General features: G+C 47.6%; 2 protein-coding genes across 2 annotated transcripts; one reads left to right on the plus strand and one right to left on the minus strand.

The window, feature by feature from the left end:
- Nucleotides 1-26: 26 nt before the first annotated feature.
- On the minus strand, nucleotides 27-5,682 carry yju2 (YJU2 splicing factor homolog). Its single transcript, XM_048976854.1, has 8 exons — nucleotides 5,543-5,682; nucleotides 5,042-5,142; nucleotides 4,663-4,807; nucleotides 4,222-4,356; nucleotides 3,607-3,788; nucleotides 2,517-2,673; nucleotides 1,611-1,785; nucleotides 27-666 (listed from the first exon to the last, which is right to left on the minus strand). Exons 1-8 carry the CDS (start codon nucleotides 5,564-5,566, stop codon nucleotides 551-553), a joined length of 1,035 nt encoding a protein of 344 aa, XP_048832811.1. The 5' UTR covers nucleotides 5,567-5,682; the 3' UTR covers nucleotides 27-550.
- Nucleotides 5,683-8,508: 2,826 nt separating this feature from the next.
- ankrd24 (ankyrin repeat domain 24) lies at nucleotides 8,509-21,860 on the plus strand. The gene is made up of 22 exons (XM_048977191.1): nucleotides 8,509-8,880; nucleotides 9,203-9,333; nucleotides 9,617-9,705; nucleotides 10,304-10,368; nucleotides 10,628-10,685; nucleotides 11,979-12,049; nucleotides 12,834-12,940; nucleotides 13,655-13,818; nucleotides 14,782-14,831; nucleotides 15,238-15,318; nucleotides 15,855-15,938; nucleotides 16,261-16,380; nucleotides 16,482-16,614; nucleotides 16,864-17,045; nucleotides 17,539-17,705; nucleotides 17,795-18,456; nucleotides 18,550-18,884; nucleotides 19,777-20,010; nucleotides 20,101-20,277; nucleotides 20,372-20,515; nucleotides 21,103-21,168; nucleotides 21,521-21,860. Exons 1-22 carry the CDS (start codon nucleotides 8,818-8,820, stop codon nucleotides 21,590-21,592), a joined length of 3,255 nt encoding a protein of 1,084 aa, XP_048833148.1. The 5' UTR covers nucleotides 8,509-8,817; the 3' UTR covers nucleotides 21,593-21,860.
- The last annotated feature ends 221 nt before the right edge of the window (nucleotides 21,861-22,081 follow it).

The following is a 22,081-nucleotide window of genomic DNA, read 5'->3' on the forward strand; positions in this document are numbered from 1 at the left end:
TATATGCCTCTTTTCCCCCGCAGTCCTCCCCGATAATGCACACGGTGGCGTCTCGGGCAATAAAGGGCCCATTAAAGCCTCCCCTCAAGAGCCATGATCTCACCCTGTCCCTGGAGGTAAATGTGGGGGGGGCAAACTCCCCCAGCACCATCACCGTCCTGCTATCAGAGGCTCGAGGGCCGGCAGAGGAGGCTGTGACTAAAGACGGACGCAGGGGACAGCAGGGAAAAGGCAGGACGGCAGACGGCCCAGGAGACCGGTGTCACCGACTGCCCGGGTACAAAGCAGCAGTTAATGTTCACCCATACATTCAGGGCAGCATCACAACGTGATCATTAAATAAAGACAAGATGACGCTTTTCAGCAACTGGTTCTTTAAGCACATTTAATTAAGAAGAGAATAAAACAAGTGGGCTGCCCCCCCCCCCCCCCTCCTCCATCTTGAGGGATCGGCGATACGACACAGTGCTCGGTGTGCCCCCCCCACGCCACATGCCGATTTCTTTGTGACAAAGAAAATGTGCCCCAGCGCTGACAGGCGTGGCCGCCCTCACTCACTGTCCTCGCTGTCGGAGTACGCCCCCAGCAGGCTGAGCGAGGAACTGCACGTGGCCGGGCCCGGCGGGCTGGTGTCGGCTGGAAGAGCTGCTTCTGTCGGGCTGGGGTCTGAGTCGAGGAGACGGGGGGGGGGGATACATGAAAATATTAGACTGACGGGAGGTTTTAAATATAAACAAAGGCATTTCATTTGTACCAGAACATCAACTGCTATTCTAACTAGATTAAAATTCCCAGAGCGCCGTCTATTCTTTATGAACCCAGTGTGGATATCACACAAATTCATCACTGAGTAAAAGCACCATTAAATCCAAGGAAACTTATAAATCCTTGCAGCCTGTAGTTTGTTATGTAAATGTTCCCCCTGGTGGTAATCTGGCTGTATTACATCTGCTTTGTCTAAGGACAGTATCTAGAAATGGGATTTTTTTTTAAATATTTGTTAAATCACGGAGAGTGCTGAGAATCGCTATGGAAAGTCTATTTACTCAGTATCTCTCATATAACCCTGGGTTCCAGTAGAAGGATGTGTTGAAATTGAACTTAAATATGCTGGAGAAAAAATTCTATCAAAAGTGAATTGAATGCAGTCTTCCATTACATTTATGGAAAAAAAAAACGTGTAAACAGAAATCAAGAGATACAACCATCCCATTAATGGGTACTGGACATAAAATCCCGAAATTGGCTACAATATTTATTGCGCTAGATCAATTTTAATAATAAAACCCATTCAAACACTGAAACAATCTCAACACTGAAAGTGCTTTGAATTATCATCATCAGGATATTACAATTCACAGTCAGCTGAATGTGACACAGTTATTTTTACCATTTTCATTGTCAACATCACTGCCGAGCTGAGAAACATCTCTCTCTAATATACAGCCTGTGTCACATCAGCATCGTAATTATACTGTCGGAAACTATACATGTGAGAATATCTGCATCTTGCAGTGTTATGCTAAAGAAGAAATACAGGTATTCTGATTTTGGATTATACTTATATGGGTAATTCTGTAAGCCTGGGGAGTGCTGAGAATCGCCCAAACCTGGCTGAGTGGAATTGACCGCTTGTGAACTGGGAGCTGTGGGTGTTTGGGTCGAAGATCCCGGTTTCTTCCTCACTACCAGCGCCCCCAGGGGGCCGCCACCGAGCCCCCCAACACTCCTCTCCCACGTCTCCACTCGGGAACGTTTCACTCCTCCCCTGGAAGAATTCAAGACCTGCAAAAACACGGGCGGGCGAAAATCTGCGATTGACAATACATTCCAATATTTTCAACCAAAACTACGTATTCATGGTTTCCCTCATTGTAAAGCCCATTTAAAAAAAAATCTATATTTTTAAAAATCTATATTTGTTCATCACTAAGCAATCCAATATCCCATTTACAAATGGACAATGTTTTCGCTCGTAAAACGTTATTACTGAGAGAGGTGAATTACGCTTCATAAAGCTCGGCCGTACTACAGAATTGCATTTCATCTGTCGGCCATATTGGGAATGAATTTCTTTCTGCAGGCAGCTCCTGACAACTCTCTCTGCCTCGGGAGACATGACAGCATCCAGCCCGTCACCGGGGGCGAGTTTGGAAATGAAGTGCCGCATATTGGTTTAATTTCCTGGCTAATTCAACCCCCGAATCTTATCACATGCCTGAACACCTAGCCCATTCTACAAATGTGCTCATGCTGTTATCATGTTAATATGCCTCTGAACTTGTATTCTTATGCAGCTTATTGCATCTGACAAAATATTTACTGCAGCCATTCGGTTCAAGTTATTTACTGGGGGCACGATAGCAGTGCTCCGTCTGAAGCTGAAGCCAAAGTTTGATTTACAAGGACGAGCTCCTGACGGACTTGCTAAACACCAACCCTTATCCTTGCTGTACACAGTGACATGTGGTGTCTCCCGACTGCATGCGCGCTGCATAAATCCCCCATTCCTGTACCTTGGAGTCCAGGTGCCCCAGTGCGCTGGTGGTGAGGATGTCCGTAGGTCTGTCGCCGCCCTGCTGGCGGACCGTCCTCTTTGTCTGCTCCCGCTCCTGATCAGAGTCCGAGTCTGAGTCCCGCAGCCTCTTCACCAGGGCCTTTTCCAGCATCTCCCTGTCACAGGGGAAGGCATGGCAGCTGTCAGCAGGGGCTGTGACAGGACGTGCGCAGTGAGGTGCTGCATTAAGACACTGACTAAGGCATTAACTCAGCCATGGCATACAGCTGTGGAAAAAATTAGAAAACCACGGTAAAATTTTCAGTTTCACTCACTTCTCAATTTATGGGAATGTGCCTGTGTAAAATATTTTATATAATTTATTTTTATTTTTTTTGCAAATTCCAGCCTGGCTCTTCCCTGCTTCTCATTAATGAAGGGCCTCTTCCTTACTTTATGGGACTTCAGTCCTGCTTCTAGCAGCCTGTTATGAATTATCCTAGCAGAGCACTTCACACCATTTAACGTTTCCCTTTCTTTTTGAAGCTCACTTGAGGTCATCCTCAGATTTATGAGGCGCCGCCGGATAAGTTGACGTTCATCTCTGGCATTAGAAAGTCGCTTCTGCCCTCTACCTGGCTGATTTTTGGTCATTGCCAGTATCTCCTGCTTCACCTTGTTCTTGTGTACTGCTGTCTTAGAAACTTTGAGTCTGGAAGCAGCCTGCCTTGCAATGTAACCTTCTGCCAGCAGAACCAGGATTAAAAAATACAGGTTTAAAAAAATATATAGTGGTCTCCTAAAATTTTCCAGAGCTGTATTTAAAAGGGGAGAAAATAGCTAATTTACATTTTAAATAAGGATGAAAAATTCACAAGCGTTTGCCAATATTATAAAATTCATACAGCGAGTGTCTGAACCTCATTTTCCTAAAATTGTTCGCAGATGTTTTTGTCTAAATTACTAAATACATTTTCAGACCTTCAATGCAGATGAAATTACCTACATTGTCACCAATAAAAAAGATATTTACTTTGACCAAGAGAATAAACATAAATTATATTTTTAAGACACTTAGTATTAGATGAATAGGGGGTTTCTCCTCTCACCGGGTTTCCCTCTCGTCCTCCTCCTTCTGCCTCTCCTTCTCCCACTTCTCCTCTTCTTTGTAGCGACCCAGCATTCCCTCGAAGTCGACCTGCGCCTGCCTCTGGTTCAGCTCCTTCAGCTCCTGCAGATTCTCCAAAACCTCCATCTCCATCTTCGAATCACGAGTCCTGTTTTCAAGAACCTGGGGAGAAAAAACAAAAACAACGACATTTCAGTGAATCCAGTGTTAACAATCTAGGGTTATTGCTGCCCGGCGACGAATAAAAAAAAACAAGGTATGAGACAAACCGGCGTCTCACACATACATACGATCACACATTACGGGCAACAGAGACAGCAATTCACCTAAACTCCAGTCTGAAGCACCTAGGAGAAACCCAGAAAAACACTAGGAGACTGTGAAACCACAGTTCACACACTGAGCCACAGTCCCCAAGCAAACTGGAGCCACACAACAACCTAAGAGTCGCAAAGGGAAACATTCATAATATGCGATTCCACAAAAACCCTTGATAGCCCCTGTAAAGGTGACATTTTATACTTGGGGGTGCTGCGTGAAAGCGACAGCACCATAAAGCTTAGTCCAATGACAATTAAATGCCGTGCCGACGTACCTTCATAGGGTTATTAAGCTCCTCTTCCTCTCGTTCCCTCTGCAGTTTTTTCTCCTCTTCCTCAATCAGTTTTTCTGCTTGGAAGTTGCGCGTAGCACCATGCTCCATGGCATAATCTGTATTTTCAGGGTCGGTCTGAAGTGGAACACACACATAAACCTGTTTGTGAGGACATACGGTACATCTGCAGATCTATCGCCTGTATGTTGTCCATGAGCGTCCCAAACGCAGAGAATATTTTACTAATGAATCACATGCTAGACTTTAGTATAATATGTGGCAGAAAGAAATTGCAACAGCAGATTAACACAGTGTTTCTCAATCCGGTCCTCGGGGACCCACAGACTGTCCACATTTTTGCTCCTACGGGGAACAGGGACCAGAACCAGGCTGGCAAATACTGGATTAAAACGTTAGTTCTGAGAGCAGCAGCAGTCTTACCTTGAAGGTGATTTCAGCCAAGCAGCGTGTGCACTTAATGTAAAAGCGGAATATCGGTAGCCCCAGATAAAGCTCATTCTGAACGGTCTCTTTACGGGCATTGAACTTCTTTCCTTTGTAGATATATTCACCACATGTCTTACACCTGAGAGACAAAGTTCAGCATCTTTCATAATGCAAAACAACAAAACCACTTGCTCCCTCCTATTACTACTGATTTGCTCTTTACAGGATGAACTTTGTAAAAAGAATATTGGTAAAGGGGGGAAATGTACAAGTGGGGCTGTCACTTTCTTCATGTGGGAGACAAAAAAAAGCACTGACACGTAAATAAACGATTGTCTAGTATTAATATGTGTTATTTATTTTAACATCTCACCTCATGTTAAAGGGCGCCATCAACCTCACGACATATTGCCGATCTTTCGGAAGTTTAAGTTTGGGGATTTTTGAGGGATCGAAATCCGGTGGGTAGTATTTCTACAACAGGAAACAGAGGACGATTTATACATTATAGCGACATACAGTATTTATCATGGCGAATACCTGATATTTGCAACACAGCATCACTTACAGTTTAAATACCACGGAACACTTTAGGTATCAAAGTGCAGCTGAATAAGGAGACACCTTACATTTGTACAGTAATGCAACAGTAATAACTTGCCGCAAGTTCTTTTTATGTATCTGCAAGTTCACAAAATCAATGCAATCCGATTGAGCGGAAAATACTATCGAAATAAGTATATGCCTAATTAATAATTTTTACTCTTTAGCTGTCCCAAGAAGCTAACTAGCTAAAATGCTAACTAAATTCTTGCCAGTTAGTTAAACCCGATTAAGCCAATAATTGTAGCGACAAACTTTTTAAAAAACTTACATTCAAAACCTTCCTTTCAGACATGACTTCGGCAAAGCTAAAAACGTATGAAAATATACAGTATATTTATCCGAACAGCAACACAACTACGCCAGAGCACACTTCCAGTAATATAGCGTCACTTCCGGCTAGGACATCCCGCCCCCTTTCAATCGCTGTTGCAATAGTATCATTCATTTTATTGGCTCACGATTGTTTTCATGTTCTGTTGTACATTGTACGTTTTTTCAGTTACATTTTGACGTATTTTTATGTATTCGGTTGTTTATAATAATAATAATGTTTAAATTATTAAATAACTTTAAACAAAATTCGGTTCAGAACCAATTTTTGCTTATGTATGTGAAACATCCCTGTCCAGTACTGTTGAAAAGTACAACAAAATGTCAAAAAAAATTTAACACTACGTTACAAACAATCTTCTGTGCTATAAAACGTTCAACATATGTTCAAAACATTTTCGTATAAATAGTCATAAAAAAATGAACAATTGTTTCTATTGCTAAACCACGAAGTTCATAAGAATCATCTTAACTAAAAAAATGAACAATTGTTTCTATTGCTAAACCACGAAGTTCATAAGAATCATCTTAACTACCTTTATACGAAATACATGACGTAGCTTCACCTGCCACTCAGTGTAAGGACCGACCCCTGTCTCCTAGATGATTGGTGGAACTTGGATCCTGGGCCAGGTAAATCCAACAGACTCGATCCATGACACAGGTTGGAGCACTTGAGACGGGACGCTCACCAACTCGGCTAAACGGTAAAGAAATATCAGCCAAGCATTTCTTACGAGCTTTAAACATAGCAGGCGTTTCTATATTAATGCATCAATTAAAGGTAATACTAAATTACAAAAATGATTTTTAAACGCAAAAGATATCATGTGATATGTATAATAATGTGTAATAATTGTGTTGAGTAGCAAATATGACATAGAGTCAATGAATTTTATTTCTGTTTTCAGAGTGTGAAATCCAACTGCTTTAGAAGACCATGAAAAGCCTAAAGGCCAAGTTTAAAAAGACAGAAGTAAGAAAACAATTTTTTACAGGCAATATCACTGTTACATTACGTAGTAATCTAGGGCATTTAAAAAAAATGACAAAACGAAAAATTACATGTGTACTTTTTAGCTCTTTTTATGAAAGTATCCGCAAAGTCTTCCTGTAGCCATCTTGTTAGTCCTTGAAAGGGAGCACCTGGTAAGTTTGTCCAGTGTCGGTGGGCTGTGAGCTGGGTGTCTGTAACGCTGAGCAGCTTGTGGGCCTCTCTAGCTAGGCCTGCAGACAGAGGTGGTAACCAGAGATTTCTGCCAGGCCTGAATTATTCACAATGTGGGTGACAAGCCGGGAGCTCCCAGGGGGTCTGGGGTCGGCCGTAATAACGGCTGATTGCTTCTGCCACTACTGCACAACTAAAGCACCAATCATCGCCAGTCAATCAGTAGCTAACAGAGGCTCAAGCCAACTGTGGGGATGGAAGCTATTATTTATGCAGAATCATCAGCCATAACAATAACAGTATTACCCACTATAAATAAAACATATTTATAGTTTATAAATAAAACATTTGTCATGGAGGGGCAGTGTCAGGGCTCTGCGCCCGCGATAGGAAGGTCGTCTGTTGAAATCCTGTGGTTGGCGCAATGATGTCCTTGGCAGGTTATAATAGGTTATAATAATGGTTTTGCAAGCGACATTTCAGTCCTCATGAGTTAAATCAATGGCTATTTCAAAAATGAAAATTCACGATTTTCCACTTTGCTGGAATCATTGGCATCATTGTTTTGTTTTAATATTTATAGCAGTAAGTCGAGAAAGTGTTCAAATGCAGCAGAAAGCCTCCACTGCTATCTGAAGTCATTATATTTTGCATTATCAGTATCCTTTCTCACTACAGCAATTACAACAATAGCCTCATTCGTGTCTCAGGTTACGGGTGGCATCCTTTACCTGTGCAGAGTATCTCCTGTTCCTCTTTATTTTGTGTGGGATTGGCTTTTAAAACTCTTGGGGCCTGGCCTGTTTATGTAGATCACCTTGGTGCGCCTATGTCTTCACAGCCCCGCGCAGGGACTGTAATTAATCACTTTCTGACAGGAAATCTGGTCTTTGTATGAAGGGAATGGCGAACGGCGTCTTCTTCCTGCAGGTGCGATGGTGCTTTACTCAGCTGGACGTTCCTGGACTGGTCATCTTCCTTATTAATGGTATTATCCGGGCTCCGCTGCAGTGTGCCTCATGCCACATGTTTCTTTTGCACAGAAATGCAGCCTTAGCAAGAGCAGTAGTCTTGAAATGATTTCAATTTATTAAACCTTATTGCCTTGAAATACATTGTTACCGGGGCAGAATCAGCCAAGACCACGTTTAAACCAAACACTGCTTCTCCTTTCCCCTTTTGAAACTCTGTTCTTAGTTTACATATGTGCTGGATTTTGGACTGGCTTGTACACAATGTCATTATAATACCGGTAAGACTTGTGCAGCTCTGATGTGCTATACTAACTAGCATAACTGTGGACTGATCAGCTTCCAGAAGTAAGAGCAGGTGGTCGTGCTGCCAGGACACCAACCTTTCCTCCTCTAACCCCAATTTCAGCTGCATTTGTTTCTTTGTTTTATTAAGCTTCCAGGTCAGGATAGTAAAAGGCTGAGAGAGCGTTTAGCCCAGATAAAGCTATAAGAGGGAGGGGAAAATGGACAGAAACAAATGTTCAGGCCAGGACGGGGGGGATGAGGTGACAGTATTAGGTTATGATGTGAAAAAGAAGGACACCAAAGGCGGGACTGTGTGTGTGTGTGAGTGAGTGTGTGTGAGTGTGAATGTGCCGATTGCAGTATGCATGCGTAGCTCGGAGCAGCAGGACAGCTGAGCAGAGAGAGTCGGGCTGTGAGGAGCCAATGCGTCTGCATGTATCTGCGTGTGTCTGCACCTTTCTGGGGGGCCTTACACGCCTCCGCATGTCTGAGTCTCTCTCAGACCAGTGACTCCTCCCGGGAGCCTTCGGGAGGGGTGAGCGCACTTTGAATCGCTGCTTGAGAGTTATTTCGGGCTGTGTAAATTCTGCTGCGGGTGCACGAGGGCCATCTCTGGGGTTATGATGCGTGCGAAGGGCAGGGACTCTTTGAGGCGGTCTGCGCAGGGTTCCGGCCACGTGCGGGCGTGCCCATCCTAGTCTGCGTGCCGCGATGCGTGCACTCCCCTGAGCGCTGGGCGGCCCGGTGGCCAGGAACCTGCCGCTCTGTGTCCGGAGCTCCCCCTCTATGGATCCCCGGTTCTGGCTGTGCCTCATGAAGCGCTTCTGCCCGTGTCTCTGCGGACTTGCGGTACGTACCTCCCTCTACGGGCCGGGATCTCAGAGAGGATGGCGGGAGGATGGCAATCTGGCTCGTGATATTTCCCTTCTAACCTTAGGAACGTCCTGTTTATAAGTCGAGCTTTCTTAGATTTAGTCAACCTTGCGGACAGAAGGACTGACAGCCATGGGTTAGACCTGGTGGGTTGTGGCAGAAAATGCAGAGCTCCAGATTAATTCATGCCTCCAGCTGTTTGTGTGCTGCGGTGCTGGCTGGTGGACCGACGTGGACTCAACCTAGTTGCGTGTGAAGTTCTGACCTGGTTCTGAACGCTGCGCTCGTGCTGTCTCAGAGCCAGGACTGGAGTAAAAGCGACGAGAGGCTGTTGCAGGCGGTGGAGCAGAATGATCCAGAAAAAGTCGCCGCCCTGCTGGTGAAAAAAGGACTCTGTGCTTCCAAACTAGACGGAGAGGGGAAGTCGGCGTGAGTAGATGCATCCTAATTCATTTAGAGTCTGACTCTGTTCGGTGTTGATCGAGGTGGAAAGGTCCAGAAAATATAAATCCAGACCAAGATTTTGTTTCAACCAACCAGTTGAGTACTTTGACTCTATAAACTTAACTGGTTGGTTGAAACACAATCTTGGTCTTGATTTGTAATTTATGGATCTGAACTTTCCACCTCTGGATCTCATCATCCAGTGACACTGGGGAAGTGAGCTCATGTTCTCCGGAAGCCGCGGCAAACGGCTGTCTGTCCTTGTCAGGTTCCACGTGTGTGCAGCCCAGGGCCGTCTGGATTGTCTGGAGATCATCCTGTCCCATAACGTGGATGTCACCGCCACAGACAGCGCTGGTACGTCATGTGACCCAGCAGTGGTCACACACTGGCTGCTCGTCTTGATGGCCATATTACATACCTGCCATTGCACCTTCTCAGAGGACCGGAATGCAGTGAAGTCAGCTTCACTGTTTTCACTGTCTGGAGCCTGACCCAGGAGGCACATATCACACGACAGGGGACAACCTGGACAGGACGCATCACAGGGACACACACACACAGTTTAATGCCACTGATTAGGAGAATCCCAGACAACATGCAAACTCCACAAATGTAGAATGGGTGGGACTGATACCCTCAGCCTTTGGATTGGCTGGAGGGATGGTGGGAGGGCGATGCTCTAATCTCTATGCTGCTGTGATTGGTTTTTTCGCTGGGAGGGATGCCCTAAATTAAAGACATATCATCGCAATGGACCAACATGAGAACAGTGTCAAGGTTTGCTGCGATTATCTCCACTGACCCCAAGGAGAAACAACCAATCACGGTGTCCCTCCCACCACCCCTCCCATCTACCCGCGGACATTCTAAAGTGCCCCCCCCCCCATATGACTTCTGCTGACCCTGTCTTTGCTTGCATTGCTTTTCCCCCCCCCCTTCTCCCATGGAAAAGGATTCAACGCCCTTCACCTGGCAGCCAAGAGTGGGCACTCTGAGTGTGTGAAGAGGCTCTTGCAGGTGAGTGAATCATTCAGACACTCCTCTTGTGACCTTTTAATGGAGTCAGAGCCGTGGACAGACAGCCTGAAATGTATTCATGGGGCAACCGGAAGGGAACGCGTCCGAACCGCAGGCACCTGGCACAGACCACACACACGACGCTCTTGGTAGCTCCATCCAGTGATAGCGACATCAGTTGGAACGGTGGTGCTTCTGTATTGACGAACACAAAGGTCCATTCAGTTCTTTCATTTCCCTCATCCTGCTGCTGGAAAAGGAAAGGGTGCCTGTGGACTCCACAGATGGTTTCGGTAGGACAGCTCTGCACCATGCGGGTGAGATAAAACTTTTGTAATTAAATATAATTCTGAACTCAGTACAGAACACACTGACCTGAGCCAGACCCAGTACAGAAGACACTGACCTGAGCCAAACCCAGTACAGACCACACTGACCTGAGCCAAACCCAGTACAGAACACACTGACCTGAGCCAAACCCAGTACAGAACACACTGACCTGAGCCAAACTCAGTACAGAACACACTGACCTGAGCCAAACCCAGTACAGACCACACTGACCTGAGCCAAACCCAGTACAGAACACACTGACCTGAGCCAAACTCAGTACAGACCACACTGACCTGAGCCAAACCCAGTACAGACCACACTGACCTGAGCCAGACCCAGTACAGACCACACTGACCTGAGCCAATCTCAGTACAGACCACACTGACCTGAGCCAGACCCAGTACAGACCACACTGACCTGAGCCAAACCCAGTACAGTCCACACTGACCTGAGCCAAACTCAGTACAGACCACACTGACCTGAGCCAGACCCAGTACAGACCACACTGACCTGAGCCAGACCCAGTACAGACCACACTGACCTGAGCCAGACCCAGTACAGACCACACTGACCTGAGCCAGACCCAGTACAGAAGACACTGACCTGAGCCAAACCCAGTACAGACCACACTGACCTGAGCCAGACCCAGTACAGACCACACTGACCTGAGCCAGACCCAGTACAGACCACACTGACCTGAGCCAGACCCAGTACAGAACACACTGACCTGAGCCAGACCCAGTACAGAACACACTGACCTGAGCCAGACCCAGTACAGACCACATTGACCTGAGCCAGACCCAGTACAGAAGACACTGACCTGAGCCAGACCCAGTACAGACCACACTGACCTGAGCCAAACCCAGTACAGACCACACTGACCTGAGCCAAACCCAGTACAGTCCACACTGACCTGAGCCAAACCCAGTACAGACCACATTGACCTGAGCCAAACCCAGTACAGAACACACTGACCTGAGCCAAACCCAGTACAGAACACACTGACCTGAGCCAAACCCAGTACAGAACACACTGACCTGAGCCAAACCCAGTACAGAACACACTGACCTGAGCCAAACCCAGTACAGAACACACTGACCTGAGCCAAACCCAGTACAGAACACACTGACCTGAGCCAAACCCAGTACAGAACACACTGACCTGAGCCAAACCCAGTACAGAACACACTGACCTGAGCCAAACCCAGTACAGAACACACTGACCTGAGCCAAACCCAGTACAGACCACACTGACCTGAAACCTGTAAACTCTCTTTGTAGTGGTCTGTGGTTGCCTGTCCTGCACTGAGATTTTGTGGGATTTCAAGGCGTGCCTTGATGCTCAGGATGGGGTAAGTGAAAATGTGTGCTGACTGACAACTTGTTGTCTGATACATAGTGATTTCATTGATGTAATTAGCACATTTACGTTTCATGAAGTGGTTTATTAATGTCATCCCACATGATGATTGCTGTACTGTATATTAGGTTGCATGTTCTTTTGACAGGCCACTTAGTCATTACCAGGAACCATGTGACAGGGGAAATGGCGGATAGGGTCTGGTTCATTTAGCAAACCATGTGACAGGGGAAATGGCGGATAGGGTCTGGTTCATTTAGCAAACCATGTGACAGGGGAAGTGGCAGCTAGGGCCTGGTTCATTTAGCAAACTTTCCTTTTTCTAGGTTACATGCGGGTGGGGCAGCAAAGAAAGGTTTTTGGATGAGGAGGGAAGATATGGCAGCGATGATGTATTAGAGCTGAGCAGGGAAGTGCAGGGAGGGCGACTGCTGTCCCGGGAACCTGGCGTTGATGGTAACAGGTTACTAGGGGCAACACGAGACGAAGTGCATTTATTAATACATACAGCAGAGAACGACAGACAGCTGCAGGTGGGGAGAAAGGAGAAGACCCAGCTAAAAGAGCCACACATTGATCATATCATTGCACAGAAGACATCGCGGGGGTGCTTGTGCTCATATCTTCTGAACAGTGATATGATTGGTGCGTGGAGTTTTGTAGATAAAGAGAAGAAAATAGCCTGTCTGTAAGGAAAATGGTACCCTGATACTTATCAGCAGATTACTGATCCTTTTGTTAAACATTTATATGTACATGATACACTCTGCCTTCAGGACGGGGCCACGCCACTGTTGCTGGGTGCACAGATGAGCCGCGTGGAACTGTGTGCCTTCCTATTGGATCGTGGGGCCATGGCCAACCTGCAGGACAACCAGGGCCGGTAGGGAGCTGCCCTCACCCACCAATCGCAGAACATCACCCACCAATAACAACGTGTCACCCACCAATCGCAGCACGTTACCCACCAATCACAGTGCGTTAATCATTTACATATAGTTATTTAGCAAATGGCTTTGACTAAAGCGACATACAAGTGAGGGTCAAACACAGGGTGTTTCCCAATGCATACTTAACAACACTTTTCTTCTCGTGTGCCCATTTCACGTCATCCTCCATCGCCGAAGACCAGGTCCAATCTAAAAACAGAAGTACAGAGGTCGGTAAAAATCCCCAGATGTTGGTCTTGCCCTAGTCCAAATATCAAGGGTGCATATGTTGCATCTTCACCAAATGAGACCAATCCTATGATTCATTGCGCCCCAGGTTCATTCTTGGGAGGCAAGTTAGCAAAGGCAGTCTTGCGAAGACCATAAGTACGATCTTAGTGTTCTTGGTATTGAGAAACACGCAGTGGGGTTAAGGGTCTCACTCAAGAGCCCAACAGCGGTATCACGGGATTTGAACCAACGACTTTCCAAACACACAGAGCCTCACAGTGCAGCCATGATAGCTTCCTCATTAGCAACTGTGAGCTGAAGAGGTAGAACCTGAGTTCCCTGTTCCGGTCGCGTCGCGGAACATCCCTGTGGAGAGGAGCCCGTGTCCCCACGCTAGTAGTGATGCCCTGTTACATCCCTGTCTTGTCCTCCCCCAGGACGCCTCTCATGTTGGCCTGTGAGAGTGACAGCATGGAGACGGTGGAGGTGCTGCTCAGGGGCGGAGCCAACCCTCTGCAGACCGATGCACTGGGACACAGTGCCTCCCACTACAGCGTCGCTTCCGGCAACCGGTACATCACACGCCTCCTGCAAGACGCAGGTAACGGCAAGTGGGGCGTCCCGGGCTGCCGTCGCGTGTCACACGTCCTGTCGGACCACCCACATTTCTCAGCTTTGCCGTGCTGGTGGGGTCATCATTGCATGACGGAGCATTTAACTACAGCTTCAAGATAACCTAACATTATTGCCCTAGTAATAATTACACTGGATCGCTGCTCGATAAACATTAGATCCAATGTAGGTTTCAGTATGCGACATCCATCTCTTAAATGTGTTCAAAGAAAAATAGTAGAGAAAGGGTTCAAACTTACAAACTATACTGTTTACTTCTGTGGACAAAGATCCCCTTTCACTAAGGCGGAGAAGTAAATATACTATCGTATTTGGGTTTTTAAGTGACAAGTCACCCTTCCTGAAATCTAGGGTAAAAAAATGATTTATTTTTTTATTATTGATTAAAGTTTTGATTTGACAGGAAGAGGAAGTTGGGCAGGTTACTCTGCCACACATGTGATGTCTGACGACGGAGCTAACTGTCATATTTAGGATGTGAGATATGAGTAAAAATGTCCAGAGGAGAAAAGCAAGATTCTGGATGTCAGATGGACGTAATTGTGGCAGAACAGAATTTCAGGTCCAGATCCAGACCCAGATTTTGTTTCACCCAACCACTGTGGCCCTTTAATCTCCATTGGCTGGTCTTGATTTTAACCTTCTGGACCTGAAGTGTCCATCTCTGTGGCAGACATTGGCAGTTATTCATAGATGGAGAGATGCAGGCTTTAAGGTTTTCTGAATTTAACTGACCAGAAAATATTACATTTATAAGTGTGTGTTAACCCTCCTTGGACTAATTGTTGCATCGTGTCGGAGAATTTGAGGAACAGCAATAGAACGCGTTTTGTTTGTATCGTTAAAAAAGGGAACAGACGGTGTGCTTTTGGGAAGTGAGTTAGAGGATAAATGTCCCACTGTCTCCTTCTTCCCCCCCCTGCATACATAGCCAAGGAGGGCACAGGAGAGGAGGTAACTGCTCAGTGCTTTATAATGCAGGTAAATCAGATTTCATTACCACTCACTGCACACTGAATTCCCACCTCGCTGAGCTTCTGGTAATGGGGAGTCTCGAGTCTCCCCTTGAACTCCTAGCTGCTGAACATAACCTTCCGTGTGAGTAACACCACAAGCTCATGAGCTGATTTGAAAGAATTCATATTGTGCAGAGATTGGGACTGTAATCTGTTGGATTTATTTACTGTTTTTTTGTGAGGAGTTATTCTTTGATATTTTGTGCTGTATCAGTACAGCGGCACAGTTAGCTGTTATGGAAGCCTTCTCAACTGGAGCTGTTGACAGAAATATGACCAAGGACTCTCAGCTCTGCCTTCCCTGACCCGAGATAATCTGCTTCTGTCCTGCTCCTCTCCCCTGTCGCTTGTGTATTTATGACTTATTACAGCCTCCGCCGCCCCCTCCGCTGCCTGGGCGCTCCACACCCCGCAAGCGGAAAGCCCCCCCTCCGCCCAGCTCCCCTTCTCAGGTACACGGTTTCTCTGTCCGGGCTGTAGTGCATGTGTGGCTCAGCCTGTGCCAGAGGTGGAGAGTTCAGGTCCAGAAAGTAAAAATCCAGACCAAGGTTTTGTTGACTATAAAGAGTCACAGTCAGGGTTCTTGTTGTAAAACAAAATCTTGGACTGAATCTTTACTTTCTGATCCTGAACTTTCCACCTCTGTACCATGTATCTATAAAACACTGAGCTTGAATCTCAGTGCTGTGCCTGTATGTCATTCGTAGGATACACCATAAAATCCACAGGATGCATGTTGTGTTTCTCACTTTCACAACATACATCCAACAGACACCAAAGTAAAGTTAGCAATGTCTTTACTAGGAATTGTACTGCATCGCATGTCACTTCTCAGTGTAGGACTATATAGTTCTCTAACTCTGCGTATTCCTACGCTAGCCAGCCTGTATGTTAATTATTGTGGTACATACCAGAAAAGTAGTTCCTATATAATTAATGTGAACATAACAATGTATTTAGTGAAAGGGTCTCCTACCCAATATTGCAGGGCTCTTCAGCTTCCCCAGACCCACAGAGGCCCTCTCCGGCTGCTCAGTCCCCTGACATACAGCGCCCCCCTCAGGCCAGCCTTGTGAGTGACAGCATGTGCATAAAGGGCATCAAAAAAAGGGCAACAAATGAGAAATTTGACCGGGTTCGATTTGGATAAAACGGCGAAGATTGTACATTTTTTTGATACTGAAACTACTGACTTTAGGATGAGGAGAAATCATGAGGATGAGGAGGTTTTAAGAAAAGACCTGCTTAAAAATAAAGAGAATAAAAGGAAGAAAAAGGGAAAAAGAAAGAAAAAAGACCTGCTTAAATTGAATTTTTTTTGTAAATAATGAGGAACGCAGTATGCGTATTTGTGAACAAATATTGATTTGTAAACCTGCATTTCCATGAGTAAGATGGAGGATGAGGAGGTGTTTGAAGAGATCCGCAGGCTGAGGCTGGAACGGGGACGCCTGCTTCAGAAAATCAAGGGACTGGAGCAGCAGCAGCATAGCGCCCACTCTGCACTGGAGGAGGTACTGCACCCCTCAACCCTTCACACAGAGCCTTTGTGTGTCTGTGTGTGTGTCTTTGGGATCTCCTTGCACCCTCAGAATCCCCTGCTCCTCTCGCCCAGCTGTGTCTGCTGAGGGAGCGGCTAGAGCAGGCCGAAGCTGACCGAGACCGGCTGATGATGGAGATGGAGCAGCTGAGAGGGCTGCGGGCGGCCAGCGACTCGGAGGACATGGAGGACATGCTGGACTTCCCGGGTGGGCAGAGTGTTTGGCTCCGTGGGAAGTAGGTGTGGAGGGTTGGGTCGTCCACATCTTATCGGTGACTGGTGGTTTATTCCTGCACTTCCCCTGGTTACCTCATCTATCAGGAGGCAGAAGTACTTACTGGGAATTTACCTCTGAACTACTTAGTTGTGTGAGACTGTTGGCTGTAGTTGGCTTCTCAAAAATGTTGATTTTTGACCACACTAAACGCTGAAATGCCGCTTCCTGTCTGCATCCCAGGTGCTGACCGACTGCTCTCCAGACGTTCCCGGGCTTCCGATCCTGAGTCGGAACCAAGCCAGGCTGACGCCGCCTCCCAAGGAGACTCTGAGTCTTCCTCCGCCCCTCGCAGCCGGAAGGAGCTGGAGGCTCTGGTGGAGGAGCTCACCGCCCAGAATACTGACCTGGTCCTCAAAGTCAAGGTATGGATGCCCGTCGCCCCTAGTAGACATGCGACCACACATGGAAGCTGGTCCCATGGGACCAGAAGGACTTTCCACCCACCCATCCATCCATCCATCCATCCATCCATTTATTTTCTGCACCTTTATGCAGGGTCGGGAGTCCAGAGCCAGTCAGTAAACAGTAGAGCTCCACTATGATTTTTCCAGATATAAATAGAAAGCCAGTAGAGATTCGGTTGCAGGCATTTTTCATAGTGGATTATGAGGAGGAGAGTGAAAAATGGGTCAGAAAGACGTCACTTGCAGGGAGCGATGGCTGGAGACGTGACTCTATCCAAAGAGAACTATGGCTCCGAAAATAAGGTCATTGGAGCAGAGCTGGGCTGGGGGAGGGAAGCCGTTCATGTAGGAGGCACGTCTGGAGTGTGGAGCTGTTGTCAGCTGCTCACTGGGGTCCGCTGTTAACAGTTCGGGGTGTCTGTCTGTCACTGACACTTTCCCTGGCCGGCAGATGCTGGAAACGTTTGAGAAGGACGACACCGACATGCAGAGCTCCGGGCCGGACTTCGTGCCCACGGTGCTCTATGACTCCCTGAGGAAGGAGTTCGATGAGCTGCAGGAGCGCTACTCCCAGGCCCAGGCTGTGGCCGAGGCCTCCAGTGTGACAGGAGAACAGGGGTACAAAACATTAGCGTGAACACTTTTCACTTGTGTCCACTTTTTTTGGAGCGTACTGAGCTTTGAGAGCTTTGTCTCGCTGTGTTCAGATGCATTGAGAAGATGGAAGGGGAGCAGGGTGAAGAGGAAGATAATGACGAGGGAGCCACAAAGGAGGCTGAGAGTGCCGGTGTGCTGAAGGAGAAGCTGAAGGAGATGGAACAGCGGCTGGCTGAGACCCAGACGGAGCTGGAGGAGCTGAAGGAGCAGGTTCAGGTGGGGGTCTTCTCCGTGGAGCTCAGTGGGGGCCAGAACCCTGGCATGCAGGATCTGATGGAGCAGGTGAAGGAGCTGGAAGAGGCCCTTGAGGAGAGGCGGGGCGATGGGAGTCCTGAGAGCGACATGACGAGGCAGCTGAGGAGTAGGGTGGAGGAGCTGGAGTCCACCCTGGAGCAGAGGGAGGCGCAAGGGGAGAGCGAGGGAGGAGGTGACAGAGAGCAGGAAGGAGAAGTGGTGCGTAGGCTGCAGGGCAAGGTGGAGAAGCTGCAGGGTCAGCTCCAGGAGTGCGTCCCCCGGGTGGAGCTCGAGGACATGCAGCTGACCATGGGGCTGCAACTGGAGCAGCTGGCCAGGGAGCGTGCAGAGGCCTCACTGCGGCTAAACAACGCACTGTTGGAGCTGGAGAAGCTGCGGCCCCCTCCACAGGGCGACGGGGAGGAAGACGAGGACGAGGAGGAGCAGTCTGAGGGATCAGATCCCTCCATCACATCAGGCAAGTCTCTCCTTATGTTTCCATTTTCGGTTCTGTGGCAGCCAATGGGGAGCTCCGAAGTCAGGAGTGATGAAATGCCTTCTATCCAATCAGATCGCTCTGCTCAGATGTCCGCTGGCAGCACCCTGGCTGCAGTGAGAGAGGAGCTGGAGGTAGCGCGGCAGGAGGCGGCTCAGGCCCTCGACTGCCTGTGCGCAGAGCGGGAGGGACGGGCACAGGACGCCCTGCAAATGAAGGATGCAGTACCACTGTCCCAGCACCAGGAGGCGCTGTCCGCACTCACCAGTCAGCTGGAAGAAGTTGCTCAGGAGCTCGAGGCAGAAAGAGACAAGCATGGACACACTCGGCAGGAAGTATCCAGGCTGCAGGCGGAACTGCAGACCACGAAACGGGACTTTATATCCAAAGAGGAGCACGAAAAAGTCAAGGTGCGTTCAGGCATATACCACTCAAAAGTCTGGACACACCCTCTTTTAATGCATTTTTCTCTACTTAAGCTGTAAAAGGCCCCAAGGCAATGAAGTAATAAACTCACCCCAAAGCAGCTCTATAGGGTTCAGGTGGGGGGATTGTGGGGGCCAGGTCGTCTGTCACAACAATCCATCTCTTTCCTTGTTTACAAGATAATACAGTACTTACATAACCTCGAGGTCTGCTTAGGGTCGGTATCTTGTTGAAAAACAAATGATTTTCAGTAGGTGTGTCCAGACTTGTGACTGGTCCTGTACAAGTTGCATGCGTCTATCAGGTGAAGCACAGTGAAGCACAGAGCCGAGGTTTATAATCTGCGGGGAGCTTGGAGCTGACATGCTACCTGCATATGCCTCAGGTTAGGAAAAGCAGACGGTTCAAGACAAGGCTAGACTCAGTTCAGCATGTAGTCGGAGGCCTTCATGGTAAAAGCTGCCGGAGTACAGTGGAGCTCCATCAGCAGGTCCTGCTTCCTTGCTGGGGTCTGGGATCCGTTGCGGTTTCTGCTGGGAACCGTGGATTCCTCACCTGAGCGCTTTGGACAGACAATTCAACAGAGAGAGATAGGCAGGTATCTGTGGTTTAGCAGGTGAACGACAAAGGGGTGTGCAGGTGGGGAAGATTCAAAGCAAAGGTGGATATTTAAAAGCTTTTGGACTGTCAGTAAAACAGTCAGTTCTTACATCCTTAAATTCTAAAAACATATTAAAAATATATCCAAAATAACATGCAGAACAGAAATAATAATCTTATAACGTATAATACAAATTTGTTTATTGAAGATACAAAAAGCATGTCATTGATACTATCATATAACGTCTGCACTCCTTCTTGAATCCCATCTGCTAGACGGCGCTACAGCGCTCTCTGCAGGACACTGAGAGCAGTGTGCAGGCAGCCCAGGATGTGCTGAGTGAAAAGGAGGCGGAGCTGAAGGAACTTAGGTCCCAGAGGGCCGCCGAGCAGGGCATGGTGTCCAAGGAGGACCACGAGGCCCAGCGGGTCTCCCTGCAGGCCGAGATCAACGCCCTGAGCGCCCAGATGGTGGAGCTCACACGCAAGCACGAGAAGACCTGCACGGAGGTGTGTGGTGAGCAGCGCAGTGTCCCCTTCCAGCCTCCCGCTGGGAGCCTCCTCATATTACCTTCATCCTACCTTCACACCTCCCCACAGGTGTTCCAAGTGCAGAGGGAGGCCCTGTTCAACAAGAGTGAGCGTCAGGCAGCGGAAGAGAAACTGGTGGCCACTCAGAAGCAGCTGGTGGACCTGCAGGCCCAGTCCAGCCACGTGCAGGAGCTGCACAAGGGCATCCAAGACTCACAAGGCCTGATCAAGGAGAAGGATCGCAAGGTGAGGCCAAGGAGCAGAGAACCTCACTGAGAGAGGCTGTCGCTCACTGTGCACCTTGGATTTCCGAGAGCCAAGTTTCCTTCCTCTCCCCTAGATCACGGAACTGTCCAAGGAAATATTCCGGCTCAAGGAGGCTCTGGGAGCTCTCTCTCCCCCTCTAGGCCTGTCCTCCTCAGGCTCCTCCAGTCAACAGGTGGCGCTGCAGAACCACGTGGCCGTACTTACGCAGCAGCTCCAGGTGAGGGCAGCAGAGGACAGTTTTCAAAGCACCAGTGCATGGAGACAGTCACAACCTACGTGGGCGGCACGCATTAGCAGCTGAGTGTTGGTTTCGTCTCTGTGGGGGAAGAATACTCCCCATGTCTTTTAGGTCGGAGATCAAACATGAAATGTGACCAACACTTTTTGTTTACAGCTGCAGTAGAAAAAGTGGTAACACTACTTGACAGACAAATACACAAATAGTGTAGTATTATGCTATTACTTTTATATAAATTAACCACAAACTCTTAGTTACATACTGATCTCATGTTACTTCATCATTAATGAATCGTGATGCAGGTTTTATCTTGAGCAGTTACTGCATTTGTTAAATCTGTAAACCTTTGTGAACTACTGAAGGAACGAATCATGAAAGACAAGTGAGATACCGATCTCGCGTTTCTTCATCGTTAATGAATCGTGACGCATCTTTCCTCTCAAGCAACGACTACATTCGTTCATGATTTTGTACTTCTGAGTTACTACTGAGTATTTGTGCCCCGTCAAGTATGGTGTGACCCAGGATGTGAATAGTCTCTGAGCCCCCGATTTCTCCATTGCCAGGATTGGGAGCAGAAGCACCGGGCCGTGGTGTCTGTGTATCGCTCTCACCTGCTGTCAGCCGTGCAGGTCAGTCGGCAGCACGTGCAGATTGCAGACAGAGGATCTCACACCGAGGCCTGAGTTACAGTCATACTGAACATCCTTACACATAAGAATCAGCGGGAGATGAACATTGAACATGGGAGAAATATTTACCTGGGGAGGTTAATCCCATGATCCTGCGCAGGAATAGAGTTTAGAAGATAGATGGGCAACTCACTAGATTCTTCAGCTTGCCAACATACAAAATTGGCTTGGATCCTCGCAGTCTAATTATTACCAGCCGCAGCTGTTCGAGCTCGGCCCGCGAGAACTCTGTGATTTAACAGCACAGCGTAATGGTTGGTCCTCAGTATCTGACCTGGCCTGTGTCCCTCAGGGTCGAATGGACGGGGAGGTGCAGGCCTTATTACTGGAGATCCTCAGGATGTCACAGAAGGAGCAAGGCTGAAACACCCAAACAGGCCCAAACAGACCTCCTCCTACTGCCACAGCCGTCTAGTTACGGCGTAAAATCGTCAGATGGAATACATTAGTTGTCGGACCCGAGAAGAGAATTCCGATTCATCACTTTTGCCCTCTGACAACAATAGTGCAACGAGGCGTGACAGTCTTGTCTGAATCACTGACAGTTAGCGATTTAATACCTTCATTTCCAGCTACCCACCTGACTTTCTTTTGTATTACATTCCTTCAATAAAGAGAGATGATGAACTGCACTTTTATTTTCTTGTCTGAATGTACGAGTCACCTTGACACAGTCACACATTAACATAACACTAAATGAGCTGTGATATGTAAAGCCCCTTAGTCTTCAGAAGAGCCGTTTGAAACTTCCGTTTGAAATACCAATGCTGGTTTTATTCATCACTAAAGGGTCACACATATCCTTATGAAAAGGGGTCACACAGATGGGGCAGAAGAACCACCATTTGTGTGC

Source organism: Brienomyrus brachyistius, chromosome 15, assembly GCF_023856365.1.
Source record: "Brienomyrus brachyistius isolate T26 chromosome 15, BBRACH_0.4, whole genome shotgun sequence".
In the NCBI taxonomy this organism is placed as follows: domain Eukaryota; kingdom Metazoa; phylum Chordata; class Actinopteri; order Osteoglossiformes; family Mormyridae; genus Brienomyrus; species Brienomyrus brachyistius.

Excerpts from the sequence above, each read along its gene's own strand:
- yju2 (XM_048976854.1), bottom strand. The coding sequence starts at position 5,566 with ATGTCTGAAAGGAAGGTTTTGAAT. Across the intron at positions 5,143-5,542 it reads CTGAAAGGAAGGTTTTGAAT|AAATACTACCCACCGGATTT; the intron begins GTAAGTTTTTTA and ends TTCCTGTTGTAG. Across the intron at positions 1,786-2,516 it reads TGGGGCACCTGGACTCCAAG|GTCTTGAATTCTTCCAGGGG; the intron begins GTACAGGAATGG and ends GTGTTTTTGCAG.
- ankrd24 (XM_048977191.1), top strand. The coding sequence starts at position 8,818 with ATGGATCCCCGGTTCTGGCTGTGCCTCATGAAGCGCTTCTGCCCGTGT. Across the intron at positions 8,881-9,202 it reads CGTGTCTCTGCGGACTTGCG|AGCCAGGACTGGAGTAAAAG; the intron begins GTACGTACCTCC and ends GTGCTGTCTCAG. Across the intron at positions 10,686-11,978 it reads GACAGCTCTGCACCATGCGG|TGGTCTGTGGTTGCCTGTCC; the intron begins GTGAGATAAAAC and ends CTCTCTTTGTAG.